Source organism: Rhinopithecus roxellana, chromosome 15 (genome assembly GCF_007565055.1).
Source record: "Rhinopithecus roxellana isolate Shanxi Qingling chromosome 15, ASM756505v1, whole genome shotgun sequence".
Taxonomy (NCBI): domain Eukaryota; kingdom Metazoa; phylum Chordata; class Mammalia; order Primates; family Cercopithecidae; genus Rhinopithecus; species Rhinopithecus roxellana.
In genome coordinates, this window is record NC_044563.1 from 54928358 (window position 1) to 54945260 (window position 16903).

Consider the following 16903-nt stretch of genomic DNA (forward strand, 5'->3'; position numbering starts at 1 on the left):
CTCTAATACCACACTAGCTTGATTACTGTAGCTATATAGTAAGTCTTAGTATCAGGTAGAGTGATTCCCTCTCACATTATTTTTTTTTTTTTCAGATTGTTTTAATTATTGTAGGGCTGTGCTTTTCCATATAAATTTTATAATCCACTTGCCTGATTGTACAGAAAAAACCTTGCTGGGAATTTTATAGGATCTGCATCAAACTTACAGATCAATTTGAGGGAGAACTGACATCTTTACTACATTGAATTTTCAATCCATGAACACGTATGTCACTACGTTTGTTTAAGAAAGTGGGCAAAGGATATGAGCAGACACTTCTCAAAAGAAGACATACAAGCAACTAACAAACATATGAAAACATGCTAAGCATCACTAATCATCAGAGAAATGCAAATCAAAACCCTGATGAGATACCATCTCACACCAGTCAGAATGGCTATTACTAAAAAGTAAAAAAATAAAAATAAAAATAACAGATATTGACAAGGTTGCAGAGAGAAGGAAATGCTTAGACACTGTTGGTGGGAATGTAAATTAGTTCAGCCCCTGGGGAAAGCAGTTTAGAGATTTCTCAAAGAACTAAAAATGTAACTACCATTTGACCCAGCAATCCCATTACTGGGCATCTACCCAAAGGAAAATAAATTGTTCTACTAAAAAGATACCTGCACTTGTATGTTTATTGCAGCACTATTCACAATAGCAGAGACATGGAATCAGCGTAATGGCCCATCAGTGGTGGACTGGATAAAGAAATGTGGCACATATACACCATGGAATACTATGCAGCCGTAAGAAAGAACAAAATCATGTCCTTTGCAGCAACATGGATGTAGCTGGAGGCCATTATTCTAAGTGAATTAGTGCAAAGACAGAAGATCACATACACATGTTGTCACTTATAAATGGGAGCTAAACATTGGGTACACATGGACATAAAGATGGAAATGACAGACAATGGGGAGTCCAAAATAGGGGAGGGAGAGACAAGGGAAAGAGTTGGAAAACTGCCTATGGGGTACTATGTTCACTATTTGGGTAGTGGGTCGAAACCTCAGTATCATGCAATATATCCATGTATTAAACCTGCACATGTATCTCCTGAATTTAAAATTTAAACAAGGAATGTGATTGGTTTTTGAGTTTTGGTTTCAAAAGGTAAAAAGTAACTTTTTACTATTTTTTCCTAATTTATTTTTAAAATTTATGTTATCTGCAGGGATTGGCTCAGAGACAATTCTAACATTAGATAACAAATTGCTAGCACCTCTGTTAAGGAGGTATTATTATTATTTTACAGTTTCTATACTGAGGCCAAGAATGTACTAAGATGACCTAGCTGGGATTCAAACCCAGGCTTGTACAGAGCAGTTTCCAATATGCCATACCATTTCAGAGTTGAAAAAAATTTTTGAAGGCACTTACATGATATGTTTTCTGAGAAATTGAATCCCTGAAAATGACAACTTAGTGAGAATTACTAGGTGTTCCTCCACTTATTTTCTTCCTGTTTCTATAAACAGTCCACAAGTACCCACTGACATATAGTGCCATGGGAAAAATTAGATTTTATTCCCCCTACTTTTGATACTTTCAAAAATTCTTTATATTTGAAATTTAATAAGTTTACCAGATTGGTACTCATTTATTTATTTTTTCAATTAATATTTGTGGATCCTGGTGTTGTGCTAGGTATTGAGTATCTGGAGACAAGACATAGTCTCTGCTTTTAGTTTGCTTAGAGTCAAGTAAAGAAGACTGATAAGTGAGCAGATCATTTGAGTAGGGGGTGATAAGTGCTCTGATAGAAGTGAGTATATAGGTGCTGCTATACAGTAGCATGCCAGAGCCAGCTCATACCAGCTTGTTATTAAATATTCAGAAACTCTGCAAATTGGTTCTACCAATGGTAGCTTACAGTTGGCTATGGTAGGAGTGTTTATATCATGGAAATTTGCAAATGCTACAATAAGGCTTTCCTTTTCCTTTTTCCTTTTCCCCATTCTTTCTTTTCTTCTTCTTTTTAAAAATATGTTTTCTTTCTTCCTTTTTATTATTCTCCTTAGGACATCTGGTTTACCAGCACACCACTGTTGCTACAGGAGCAGAGGTGCTAAATCCAATCCTTTATCTTATTGTACCATGAGCCCATTCTGTCACATCGTATCATGAATTGTCCCTGGACCAGCTGCTTCTGGTGTTTTAGGCAACAGCCTTCCACAAACATGCTGGCTGTTCCCCGTTTAGATGATAAGAATGAAACTTGATCTAAATCCCCTGTGGGTTCTGTTTTTGTTCCAGAGATTATAAAGCAGCTAACATCCATATCAACGTATACACCGTCAATGAGCCTTGGCTTTTCTCACTGGCCTGGTGCTCCAGGATTAACTCAGTGACCACAGACAACATTGGGCTCCTGAGTCAGCTTCATCACCCTCACTTCTTCATGGTGAGCTGGTTGTCCAGATTGTTCTTCCAGGCTTGTTACGATAGCAGTGCAGGCCCCCCAGCCCTGTGTTGCCCACTGTGCCATCCCCTGGGGAGCCACTTAAGAGCACAGACTTCTATAAATATTGGAGACGTGGTATTTTTCATTCTCTCACACAGATCCTTCTGGGATTTTCAGGCAAAAATTAGTGTTGTTATAATAATTGACATTTATTGAATCCTTACAATGTCCTTTACATGCATTATGTCATTTAACCCTTTGATTTAGCCACTGTTATCTTCATGAGGAAACTGAAGCTCAAAGATATCTTTGCATATGGTCTCATGAGGTAGGATTCAGAATGAGGTCTGACTTCAGAGTTTTGTTATTGTAGCCCCACCTTTGTAGACGCATGGCAACAGTTGACAACGGCATGGAGAGTGGGGAGAAAACCAAGCGTACTTGACTCCAAAGTGGAAACTGTGTGCCCTAACAAACTGCTTTTGAAGAGGGTAGCCAGTGTCCAGTTGCCTGTTCTAGGCCTCTGTTGCTTACTGCCAAAGGCTTGAGAACCTGAAGACTCGGTTTACAATCCCAGCCATATCCTATCGCTATCTGTGGAGGGAGCCCCAACTAACCAGTTCTGCTACAGAACTTGTTCTTATCTGTATAGAGAGTAGGTTGACTGAGTGGGACACAATAGCATACAACAGAAAACAGTTTAATTTCACTGCATTGATTCTTTAAACCTGGTCTGTGATGTAGGCCTTTCTCTGCCCCTGAATGAAATCTCACTCAGGTCCTGTAGTTTTTCCAGTCACTCTTAGATAACTTTTAGAAGTTCACTTTTAGTCATCAAAAAGCCTCACTTCAGAATTTAAGAATCCAATCCCAAGTAATAACCCAAACTCCAAATGGCCTTGAAAGTTAAAACCTTTGTCAGAGAAGCCTAAGAGGGAAGGGGCCTCAAGTCACCTCCTCCAGATCTCCACCCTCACTGGCCTGAGCTTCTGACCTGTTCAGGGTCAGGACCAGGGGAAAAGGGATCAGGGTCAAGGGCACAGTCTTACAGGGCCAGTAACTGCATCCAGGCCCTCTGGTAGAAAGGAGAAATCGCTGACTTCTTACTATGGTGGCTTGGTCAGATTTCTGGAGATGGCCCTGAAGGAAGCTTTGGATGGCAGGTGATTCAGCACAGGTGGAGCCTTTCCGCCCACCTGTCCCCATGCAACTCCCCTTCATGTATATACTGTGTATTTTTCTAACATTTTAAAATCCAGTCATTACAAAAATGCATAATTTAGAAAGCAGCACACTCCTCCATAATCCTATCCCCTGAATCAGTAATGTCTCAAAATTGTCCCTTTGGGAGGTACACATTTACTTAAATGATGCTACTATTTCTGAATGTATTTTTTTCATTTTAATATTTAAATTGATAAATCCATGTGATTCAAAATTCAAAAAGTTTAAAAGGATATATGTAAAAAAACCAATCTTCCTTCCACACCTGGTCTAGGCATTTTTAAAGGACCCAATACATGGCTCCCAGCCTATGCCATGGGTCATTTTATTCAGGGAGGGTGGGGCTGGTGTCCCAGGGGCCTTAACAGGCAGCCTATACTCCAGAGTTAGACTGATTGAGATTTAGATTCAGATCTTGGCTCCACTGTTTACCGTGTGAATGTGGAAATATTAGTTAACATGTTTGTGGTTTTTGGCTTTTTTGTTCTTTTTGAAAATTGGGGATAATAATAGTGCAGTAGAAACACACATTTGTATCCAGCATAATCTGGTCTGGTCGTTGGTCTCGTAATTGAGAAAGTTAAAGTGAGGAATCATTTAAAAATGATATACACTTTATCAGTTAGCTTTTAATGCTTAATAAAAACTACCTAAAACTTAGTGTCTTAATCAGATATTTATCATGTCTCAATTCTGGCTGATGGCTAGGTGGTGTCTCTGGTTTGAGCCAGGTCAGCTGGGCTAGATAGTCTAGGATGCCTTGTTCATATGTCTAGAGGCTCACCTGGGATGACTGAGTTTCTCTTCATGTCGTCGCTCATCCTCAAGGCGGCTAGCTGGAGTGTGTTCACCTGGCGGAGACGGGTTCCCAACAGCAAGAGAGAGCAAGCCCCAAAGCACATGGACTTTTCCAAGTTCTCCCAGTGTTATGTTTGCTGATGTTCCATTGGCCAAGGAAAATCACATGGCCAAGTTCAGATTCAGGGTGGGAGTGAAACAGACTTCACCTCTTGATAGGGAGGCACAGCTAAGTCACGTTGTGTAGGAGCCTACATACAGGTTTGGAAGGAATTTTGTGGTCATTTTTATAAACAGTGTACCACATACATACTTCACAAATTTTATTTAAAAATATTCATTCACCTTTTGATAGTCATTTCTTTGAGGATATTTTTGCTGATTGAGTTTTATGTTCTCTCATTTAAACATCCAGATGAACTAGCTAGGATTTCTAATTGTTTCTTTTAAACAGAACAAGAACTTAGAGTCATTAGGAGAATCAATCTGAATGAGGAATCTACCTAGATTTTTATAATCCCTCAAACCCTTGTAGTGTTTCACCTACACCTAATCTAATTGCAGTTGATTCTTTAATGATCTATTTTGTCCTCATTGAGTTTTTCAAAGTATTTAACTTAGTTTCTTTGAAAAGAGAAACTAAGTTTCTTTGCCTGGCTCCTGTTAATTGCTCATTGTTAGTTGTTGTTATTATGATCATTAGTGTTGTTATTAATTTCGTTATTCAGCTCAAGGAAAGACCTTGGGATAGGGTGGAGAGTGGCCTGAGAAAGGATAAAATGTGCCAGCCCTATTAGCATCAAGTGGAATTGGAGAAGGCACAATGGAGGTGGAAAGGAAGCATCAAACTCAATGAGGGGACCCAGAAGACAGAGCTCTGGGAAATATGTGACTTGGGCAAGGAGCATAGAGCAGGGCCATGTAGGTAAGGGGTAATTGTACTTCAGCATTCTTAATTGAAGTGTGATACTTTAGAACAATGGTTCCCAAATGCTGGCTTACAGACACATGGTTTCAGCACCACCTGGGAATGTGTTAAAAATGCAAAGATTCTCATTCCTTAGGTGTCTAGGGAGACCCAGAAACCTGTATTACTAAAAGCTGCCCAGGGAGACTTGGCTGCATAGCAAGGTTTGAGAAGCCATGCCTTGAAAACAGCAGAAGAAGTCAAGAACCTGGACTGTGCACAGTCTTGGGTCCAGAATAGACTTGTTGTGTGACTTCTCTGGGACCCCCTCTGCCCTCTGTTTTGGGAGATGAAAGGTGAGATGAAAGGTGTGAAGTGTTCTGTTCCCTCTGGAGCCCCCTTGCATGTATAAGGGTGACTGTTAGGATACTTGCAGGAACTCTCTGTTTGAGAATGCCACATCAATCTAGGTTCCTTGGCCTGTCTATCCTCTCTTCCTCTCCTCCTCCAGCCCTGGCAGCAGAGCAAGGGACTTAGAACATATGATCCCAAATCCCTTCTAACTGTAAAGTTCTTTCACTGTGGTTTGTTTTATGTTTTTCAGACACCAAAGTTCTATATGTTCATATGGCTCCTTGCAGATATCATTTCTGTGCTTTTTATTGTTGCCATATTTTGTTTTCACTGGTAAGTATATATGTAATTTTAAATGAAGTTTTTCCAAAATAAATGGATTATTATAGGAAATTGAGAAAAATAACAGTTATGCTCTTCCCGTAATCCCACATGGCAAGATGGCGTTTATAATCTGAACCTCTCTTATGCTGTCTGCAGTTCCTCACACCCCTTTGACCTCCCCAAAAGAAGACAATATTTTCAGGATAGGGACTGTCACTAAAGCTTAGTCAAGCCTATTACTATGGATTCAATGTGGAGCAGCTGAAAGAGGACAGGGCTTGAATATTGTCCAGAACAAGTGTCTCAACCTTCCCATCTTCCATGAAACTGGGCATAGCAGTGTGCAAAGAGCAAGTTCATAAGCCAGGAAGATTGGGTTTTAGCTCTGGCTTTGTCCCTTAGTTGCTAGGTGACCCTCAGAAAACAACTGCTGCTTTCTGGGCCATAATCTTTTTCTTTTTTTTTTTTTTTTTTTTGCTATGGAGTCTCAGTCTGTTGCCCAGGCTGGAGTGCAGTGGAATGCAGTGGCATGATCTTGGCTCACTGCAACCTCCACCTCCTGGGTTCAAGTGATTCTCCTGCCTCAGCCTCCCGAGTAGCTGGGATTACAGGCACCTGCCACTGCGCCTGGCTAATTTTTTTTTTTTTTTTTTGAGACGGAGTCTTGCTCTGTTGCCCAGGCTGGAGTATAGTGGTGCGATCTCGGCTCACTGCAACCTGTCTCCTGGGTTCAAGCGATTCTCCTGCCCCAGCCTCCCAAGTAGCTGGAACTACAGGCATCACCACGCCCAGCTAATTTTTTTTTACTATTTTTAGTAGAGACGGGGTTTCACCATATTGGTCAGGCTGGGCTTGAACTCCTGACCTCATGATCTGCCCGCTTTGGCCTCCCAAAGTGCCGGGATTACAGGCGTGAGCCACCCTGCCTGGCCCATGCCTGGCTAATTTTTGTATTTTTAATAGAGATGGGGTTTCACCATGTTGGTCCCACCTCAGGTGATCCGCCTGCCTCAGCCTCCCAAAGTGCTGGCATTACAGGTATGAGCCACCGTGCCCGGCCCATAATCTTTTTATCTGTACAAGAAAATTACATTTGGGAATCCTTGCAGGCAAATGCTATAGGATTGTAAGTTTCAAGATGGAAGGGGGAATAAGATCCTGGAAGAGGAATGTTGGAGGAGACCATGGTTCTTTAGACTCCTTCATTTCATGGATGGTCTGCTTCCTTCTAGGCGGAGAGAGACTAAAAAAGAAAAATTGTTTGAAACCTCCAGCACTCTCACAGGTAAAGTCAAAGGCCTAGCCCACTCCTGTCTCTTCATCCCTACCCATTGCTTCCAGGAGACAGAGGCTGCTTTTCATGTCCCTGACAAGAGCTGAGGGTGTCTGGAAAGTTGGGGGTGGGACCGGGGGAAGTATAGACTGGGCACAGATTCTGGAGGACTCTCTACGTCAGGCTTCAGATTTTGGATTTCACCCTCTAAGCAATGAGGCCCCTTGGAAGATTTCAAGCATGGGTGTTTACTTCTTCATATATTCATGTATCATACAGCCACTGAGTCCACATTTTGTGCCAGGCACTTAGATAGGGGCTGAAGATAACCGAAAGATGTCTGTGGAGGGTGCCCTGAGAGAGAGGAGGGACTGGCCCTCAAAGAGCAGTGAGGAAGAAGGTAAAAGTATAGCAGCTGACATCATTGGGCAAGGCATCTAGGTCCCAGACAGAGTAGCTGCTGTGCCTATTAGGGGAAAGGTGCTTTATGGGTATCATTTATGGCTGATATATGTTGGAGGCTAGAGGAAGAAAACTTCAGCAGTCCTGGAATTGCTTAAACTAGAGTCAGGTCGCTTCTTATTGGCAATTAGGAGATGGCATATCGCTTTCATTCACACAAGGAAGCGATATGGTTAGATTTCTGTGTAAAGGACTGAGGAAGTGAACTAGGCTTAGTAAAGGGAAGGGATGCTAGAGTTTATTTCTCTGAGGGTTGTGAGGATGATCAGACAGTGAGTTACTAGTTTTGGAAGCCAATGCAGTGTCAAAGGGAAACCAACTAGGAGGCAGAAGACTGTGCGGTATGGGATATATTTCCTTCTGCAACTCCTGGAGACAAAGTTGGAACAGTCACAAAATCATGAGTTAATTTAATTTCTTATGGACAATGGTGAAGCTCCTGATATTCCATGTACTAGCTGGCAGATGAGTGGAACTGATACAATACTTAGGGTTGCAGGAATGAATCCACAGGGATCATGAAAAACTAAGTTTAGAAATTTGAATAAATTAAATAGAAGGCAATGGTCTTTCATATGCTGTGAAACTGAAGGTTTAAGCCAAATTTAGCTAGATCTGAGGCAGGGAGATCTCAGGTTACATGGTTACTTGAGTTACAAGTTACATAGAATTTAAGATGACTCTACTGGCTATGTTAAGAAGTCTGAAGCTGACTGATGATTCCAGCTAGCTTATATCAGTAGCTGTTCCTTAGTAAGCTAGGGCTGCCATAACAAAATACCATAGACTAGGTGGCTTGAACAACAGAAATTTATTTTCTCACAGTTCTGGAGGCTAGAAGTCCCAGATCAAGGTGCTGGCAAATTTGGTGAGGAGCCCTAGTGAGCACTGTCTTCTTAGCTTGAATACAGCTGCCTTCTCATTGTGCGTTCACATGGCCTTTCCTCTGTGTGTGCTTGGGAGAGCAGGATCTCTGGTCTCTCTTCCTCTTCTCAGAAGGACACCAGTCCTATTGGATTAAGGCCCCACCCTTATGGCTTAATTTAACCTTAATTACTCCTGAAGTGCCCTATCTCCACATACAGTCACACTGAGGGTTAGGACTCTGACATATGAAATTGGAGTTGGGGGGACATAATTCAGCCCATAACAATAGTCCAGCCAAGAAGTGATAGAACATGGAGATGAGGAGGAAACATGACTAGGAAAGAAGTTTTGAAAGTAAAATTGAAGAACTATATAAACCTAGATAAAAGAGGTGGCTTAGAAAAAGTATTCAGTTAACTTGACCCTACCCACTACTATGTTGAAATGGTGATAAGAAAAGGTGAGTAGAAAATAAATGAAGGATTTTCTGTTTTTAAGAGCTCTTAGGTTGCCTGTTACAGAAACCAGTTTTTCTTGATCTAAGCAGAAATAAAAGGCATTGGAAAGCTATTTGAGTACCTCAGAGAGATACCTAGAAGGTGCAGGACCAAGTTTAGAATCAGGGAAGGAACAAGGAAGACTAGACAGAAGTCAGGACCTCAGCTGTAATCACAGCCCAGATCCATTCAAGTTGAGGAGAATGGAGCCTCATTTGCTAAATACAGAGTGCCATGTGTTGCCCCATACCACCTCCAGGATTGGCACGTACTGCTGCACCTACTGATGCCACGTCCACCGCCAGAAGGCCTCTCTAGTGTGAGGGTGTATTTTTCAGCAATTTAAGTCAATTTTGTTGTCTTCTGTCTTACGTAGTTTCTTATGTAAAGTTTTCAGTTGTCTTACCCCTGTTCCTCTGTTTGTAACATGTCTTTTTTCCTCTGGCTACATTTTAAGATTATTCCTTTTATTATTGGTTTTTAGTAGTTTGATTATGGCTTAACTTGGTGCGTGCGTGCGTGTGTGTGTGTGTGTGTGTGTGCGCGTGCGTGCATGTGAGAGGGAGAGACTGTCTTGATTAGGGTTTGCTGAAATTCTTAGATCTGTCGGAGTATAATTTTCATCAAATTGGACATAATTTTAGTCTTTATTTCTTCAAATATTTTTCTGCCTCTGCTCCCCTACTGCTTTCTGGGATTCCAGTTACACAGATGTTAGTTTATTATCCCATAGGTTACTGAGACTTTTTTTTTTTTTTTTTTTTTTTTTTTTTTGAGACAGAGTCTTGCTCTGTCGCCCAGGCTGGAGTGCAGTGGCATGATCTCAGCCCACTGCAGCCTCCACCTCCCAGGTTCAAGTGATTCTCCTGCCTCAGTCTTCTGAGTAGTCATTTAAAATAGTTAATTAATTTCCTTTATTTTTAGATAGATTTAATTGCTGTGTGTACTAGTTTTTTGTTTTGCTTGTTTGTTTAGAGGCAAGGTCTCACTCTTTCACCAAGTCTGGAATAGAGTGGAATGATCATGGTTCACTGCAACCTTGAACTCCTGGGCTCAAACAATCCTCCTGCCTTAGCCTCCCTAGTATCTGGGACCACAGGCACAAACCACTATGACTGGCTAATTTAAAAAAAAAAAATGGTAGGGATGGCATCTCACTATGTTGCCCAGGCTGATCTCAAACTCCTGACCTCAAGCAGCCCGCTTGCCTTGGCCTCCTAAAGCACTGGAATTACAGATGTGAGCTACCCTGCCCAGCCTATATTAGTTTTTTATTGCTGTATTTTAAAAAATTACTTCAAACCTAGCAGCTTAACACTATACAAATATATTATCATCTCACAGACATGGGTTAGATAGTTCCTTTACTTAGTCTTTACAGGGTATCAATTGGGGCTACAATCTTATTTGAGGTTTATGGTCCTCTTCCAGGCACACTGCTTGTTAGCAGTATTAAGTTCCTCATAGTTGTAGAAGTGAAGTCATCTCTGTTTTCTCAATGGCCGTTAGCAGGGTTTTGGTCTGAGGTCCTAGAGATGACCCTCAAGTCCTACCCACATGGTCCTCACAACATGGCAGCTTACTTCTTCAAAGCCAATAAGAGAATATCTCTCCAGTCTGCTATGATGAAGTCTATGTAATATAATGTAAATAATCGGAGTAGTTATCCCAGAACCTTTGTCATATAGCATAACCTAATCAAGAGAGATAACTATCCTGAGGTCTGTTCCAAGATGGCCGAATAGAAACAGCTGTGATCTGCAGCTCCCAGCGTGACTGATGCAGAAGACGGGTGATTGCATTTCCAACTGAGGTACCTGGTTCATCTCATTGGGACCAGTTGGACAGTGGGTACAGCTCATGGAGGGCAAGCAGAAGCAGGGCGGGGTATCGCCTCACCTGGGAAGTGCAAGGGGTCAGGGGATTTTCCTTTCCTAGCCAAGGGAAGCCGTGACAGACTGTACCGGGAAAATCAGGACACTCCAGACTTAATACTATGCTTTTCCAATGGTCTTAACAAACAGCACACCAGGAAATTATACCTTGTGTCTGGTTCGGCAGGTCCCATGCCCACGGAGCCTTGCTCACTGCTAGCACAGCAATCCAGATGGAACTGTGAGGCTGCAGCCTGGCTGGGGGAGGGACATCTGCCATTGCTGAGGCTTGCAAGTGGCAAGGAAGCTCGAATTAGGTGGAGCCCACCACAGCTCAACAAGGCCTGCCTGCCTCTGTAGACTCTACCTCTGGGAGCAGTGCATAGCTGAACAAAAGGCAGCAGAAACTTCTGCAGACTTAAACGTCCCTGTCTGACAGCTCTGAAGAGAGCAGTGGTTCTCCCAGCGTGGTGTTTGAGCTCTGAGAACGGACAGACTGCCTCCTCAAGTGGGTCTCTGACCCCCATGTAGCCTAACTGGGAGACACCTCCCAGTAGAGGCCAACTGATACGTCATACAGCCAGGTGCCCCGCTGAGACAAAACTTCCAGAGTAAGAATCAGGCAGTAATATTTGCTGTTCTGCAGCCTCTGCTGGTGATACCCAGGCAAACGGTCTGGAGTGGACCTCCAGCAAACTCCCCCAACAGACCTGCAGCTGAGGCACCTGACTGTTAGAAGGAAAACTAACAGAAAGGAATAGCATCAGCATCAACAGAAGGGACATCCGTAACAAAAACCCCATCTGTAGGTCACCATCATCAAAGACCAAGGGTAGATAAAACCACAAAGATGGGGAGAAACCAGAGTGCCTCTTCTCCAAAGGATCACAGCTCCTCGCCAGCAACAAAACAAAGCTGGATGGAGAATGACTTTGACAAGTTGACAGAAGTAGGCTTCAGAAGGTCGGTAATAACTTCTCCAAGCTAAAGAAGGATGTTCGAACCCATTGCAAGGAAGCTAAAAACCTTGAAAAAAGATTAGACAAATGGGTAACTAGAATAAACAGTGTAGGGAAGACCTTAAATGACCTGATGGAGCTGAAAACCATGGCAGGAGAACTATGTGACACTTGCACAAGCTTCAGTAGCTGATTCAATCAAGTGGAAGAAAGGGTATGAGTGATTGAAGATCAAATTAATAAATGAAGTAAGAAGAGAAGTTTAGAGAAGAACGAGTAAAAAGAAACGAACAAAGCCTCCAAGAAATATGGGACTATGTGAAAAGACCAAATCTACATTTGATTGGTGTACCTGAAAGTGACGGGGAGAATGGAACCAAGTTGGAAAACACTCTTCAGGATATTATCCAGGAGAACTTCTCCAACCTAGCAAGGCAGGCCAACATTCAAAGTCAGGAAATACAGAGAACACCACAAAGGTTCTCAAGAAGAGCAACCCCAAGACACATAATCATTGGATTCACCAAGGTTGAAATGAAGGAAAAAATGTTAAGGGCAGCCAGAGAGAAAGGTCGGGATACCTACAAGGGAAGCCCATCCGACTGACAGCAGATCTCTCAGCAGAAACTCTACAAGTCAGAAGAGAGTGGGGGCCAATATTCAACATTCTTAAAGAAAAGAATTTTCAATCCAGAATTTCATATCCAGCCAAACTAAGCTTCATAAGTGAAGGATAAATAAAATCCTTTACAGACAAGCAAATGCTGAGAAATTTTGTCACCACCAGGCCTGTCTTACAAGAGCTCCTGAAGGAAGCACTAAACTTGGAAAGGAACAACTGGTACCAGCCACTGCCAAAACATGCCAAAATGTAAAGACCATCAAAGCTAGGAAGAAACTGCATCAACTAACAGGCAAAATAACCAGCTAACATCATAATGACAGGATCAAATTCACACATAGCAATACTAACCTTAAATGTAAATGGGCTAAATGTTCCAATTAAAAGACACAGACTGGCAAATTGGATAAAGAGTCAAGACCCATCAGTGTGCTGTATTCAGGAGACCCATCTCATGTACAGAGACACACATAGGCTCAAAATGGATGGAGGAAGATCTACCAAGGGAAAGCAAAAAAAAAAAAAAAAAAAAAAAAAAAAAAAAAAAAAAAAAAAAACAGGGGTTGCAATCCTAGTCTCTGATAAAACATACTTTAAACCAACAAAGATCAAAAGAGACAAGGCCATTACATAATGGTGAAGGGATCAATTCAACAAGAAGAGCTAACTATTGTAAATATATATGCACCCAATACAGGAGCACCCAGATTCATAAAGCAAGTCCTTAGAGACCTACAAAGAGACTTAGACTCTCACACAATAATAGTGGGAGACTTTAAAACCCCACTGTCAATATTAGATTGACGAGACAGAACGCTAACAAGTCCTGAATATCAACAGGACTTAAACTCAGCTCTGCACCCAGTGGACCTAACAGACATCTACAGAACTGTCTACCCAACATTAATAGAATATACATTCTTCTCAGCACCATATCACACTCATTCCAAAACTGACCACATAGTTGGAAGTAAAGCACTCCTCAGCAAATGTAAAACAGAAATCACAACAAACTCTCTCAGACCACAGTGCAATCAAATTAGATCTCAGAATTAAGAAACTCGAAACCACACAACTCCATGGAAACTGAACAACCTGCTCCTGAATGACTACTGGGTGCATAACGAAATGAAGGCTGAAATAAAGATGGTCTTTGAAACCAGTGAGAACAAAGACACAACATACCAGAATCTCTGGGACACATTTAAAGCAGTGTGTAGAGGGAAATTTATAGCACTAAATGCCCACAAGAGAAAGCAGGAAAGATCTAAAATTGACACCCTAACATCACAGTTAGAAGAACTAGAGAAGCAAGAGCAAGCAAATTTAATAGCTAGAAGAAGGCAAGAAATAACTAAGATCAGAGCAGAACTGAAGGAGATAGAGACACAAAAAAACCCTTCAAAAAATCAATGAATCCAGGAGCTGGTTTTTTGAAAAGATCAACAAAATTGATAGACTGCTAACAAGAAGAAAAGAGAGAAGAATCGAGAGAAGAATCAAATAGATGCAATAAAAAATGATAAAGGGGATATCATCACCGATCCCACAGAAATACAAACTACCATCAGAGAATACTATAAATACCTCTACGCAAATAAACTAGAAAATTTAGAAGAAATGGATACATTCCTGGACAGATACACCCTCCCAAGACTAAACCAGCAAAGATCACCCTCCCAAAACTAAAGAGAGAAAGGTTGGGTTACCCACCCGAATTCAGAAGTTGAATCTCTGAATAGACAAATAACAGGCCTGAAATTGAGGCATTAATTAAGAGCCTACAAACCAAAAAAAGTCCAGGACAAGACGGATTCACAGCCGAATTCTACCAGAGGTACAAGGAGGAGCTGGTACCATTTCTTCTGAAACTATTCCAATCAATAGAAAAAGAGGGAATCCTCCCTACCTCTTTTTATGAGGCCAGCATCATCCTGATACCAAAGCCTGGCAGAGACACAACAGCAAAAGAGAATTTTAGACCAATATCCCTGATGAATATTGATGTGAAAATCCTCAATAAAATACTGGCAAACTGAATCCAGCAGCACATCAAAAAGCTTACCCACCAAGATCAAGTTGGCTTCATCCCTGGGATGCAAGGCTGGTTCAACATATGCAAATCAATAAACATAATCCATCACATAAACAGAATCAATAACAAAAAACCACATGATTATCTCAATAGATGCAGAAAAGGCCTTTGACAAAATTCAACAGCCCTTCATGCTAAAAACTCTCAGTAAACTAGCTAATGATGGAACATTTCTCAAAATAAGAGCTATTTATGACAAACCCACAGCCAATATACTGAATGGGCAAAAACTGGAAGCATTTCAGGCCAGGGCAATCAGGCAAGAGAAAGACATAAAGGGTATTCAATTAGGAAAAGAGGAAGTCAAATTGTCCCTGTTTGCAGATGACATGATTGTATATTTAGAAAACCCCGTCGTCTCAGCCCAGAATCTCCTTAAGCTGATAAGCAACTTCAGCAAAGTCTCAGAATACAAAATCAGTGTGCAGAAATCACAAGCATTCCTATATGCCAGTAACAGACAAACAGCCAAATCATGAGTGAACTCCCATTCACCACTGCTACAAAGAGAATAAAATACCTAGGAATCTAACTTACAAGGCATTGTCAAGACAATCCTAAGCAAAAAGAACCAAGCTGGAGGCACCACACTACCTGACTTCAAACTATACCACAAGGCTACAGTAACCAAAACAGCATGGTACTGGTACCAAAACAGAGATATACACCAGTGGAACGGAACAGAGCCCTCAGAAATAATACCACACATCTACAACCATCTGATCTTTGACAAACCTGACAAAAACAAGAAATGGGAAAAGGATTCCCTATTTAATAAATGGTGCTGGGAAAACTGGCTAGCCATATGTAGAAAGCTGAAACCAGATCCCTTCCTCACACCTTGTACAAAAATTAATTCAAGATGGATTAAAGACTTAAATGTTAGACCTAAAACCATAAAAATCCTATAAGAAAACCTAGGCAATACCATTCAGGACATAGGCATGGGCAAGGATTTCATGACTAAAACACCAAAAGCAATGGCAACAAAAGCCAAAATTGACAAGTGGGATCTAATTAAAGAGCTTCTGCACAGCAAAAGAAACTGCCATCAGAGTGAACAGGCAACCTACAAAATTGGAGAAAATTTTTCCAATCTACCATCTGACAAAGGGCCAATATCCAGAATCTACAAAGAACTTAAATTTACAAGAAAAAAATCAACCCCTTCAAAAAGTAGGCAAAGGATATGAATGGACACTTTTCAAAAGAAGACATTTATGCAGCCAACAGACACATGAAAAAATGCTCATCATCACTGGTCATCAGAGAAATTCAAATCAAAAATTCAAATCACACCAGTTAGAATGGCAATCATTAAAAAGCCAGGAAACAACAGGTGCTGGAGAGGATGTGGAGAAACAAGAAAGCTTTTACACTGTTGGTAGGAGTGTTAACTAGTTCAACCATTGTGGAAGACAGTGTGGCGATTCCTCAGGGATCTAGAACCAGAAATACCATTTGACCCAGCAATCCCATTACTGGGTATATACCCAAAAAAGGATTATAAATCATGCTGCTATAAAGACACATGCACACATATGTTTATTGTGGCAGTATTCACAATAGCAAAGACTTGGAACCAACCCAAATGTCCATCAGTGATAGACTGGATTAAGAAAATGTGGCACATATACAACATGGAATATTATGCAGCCATAAAAAAGGATGAGTTCATGGCCTTTGTAGGGACATGGATGAAGCTGGAAACCATCATTCTGAGCAAACTGTCACAAGGACAGAAAACCAAACACCGCATGTTCTCACTCATAAGAGGGAATTGAACAATGAGAACAGTTGGACACAGGAAGAGGAACATCACACACCAGGGCCTGTCATGGGGTGAGGGGATGGGGGAGGGGTAGCATTAGGAGAAATACCTAATGTAAATGACGAGTTAATGGGTACAGCAAACCAACATGGCACATGTATACATATGTAACAAACCTACACATTGTGCACATGTACCCTGGAACTTAAAGTATAATAATAAAAAAAAGAGCAGTAGCTATCCTATGATAACCCCAAAGATTCATAGCCTTCGTAAGGTATATATCACTTAGATCAGAAAAATATATCAGAAAAAATAGACTTTAATCAAAAAAGCCTTCACAAGGGAAGGCATATGATTGATCACTGAAAACTAGAAAACTTCAGTGAGAGAAAGAATACCAAAATAAATGGAGCAATCATGG

General features: G+C 41.2%; 1 protein-coding gene across 1 annotated transcript in view; it reads left to right on the forward strand.

The window, feature by feature from the left end:
• GDPD4 (glycerophosphodiester phosphodiesterase domain containing 4) overlaps window positions 1–16903 on the forward strand; it is an 84682-nt gene that overhangs the window by 66157 nt on the left and 1622 nt on the right. Inside the window, exons 14-16 of the mRNA XM_030918510.1 lie at window positions 2305–2452; window positions 5986–6068; window positions 7292–7344. Coding sequence (XP_030774370.1) covers window positions 2305–2452; window positions 5986–6068; window positions 7292–7344 — 284 coding nt within the window. The remainder of the gene's footprint in view (window positions 1–2304; window positions 2453–5985; window positions 6069–7291; window positions 7345–16903) is intronic.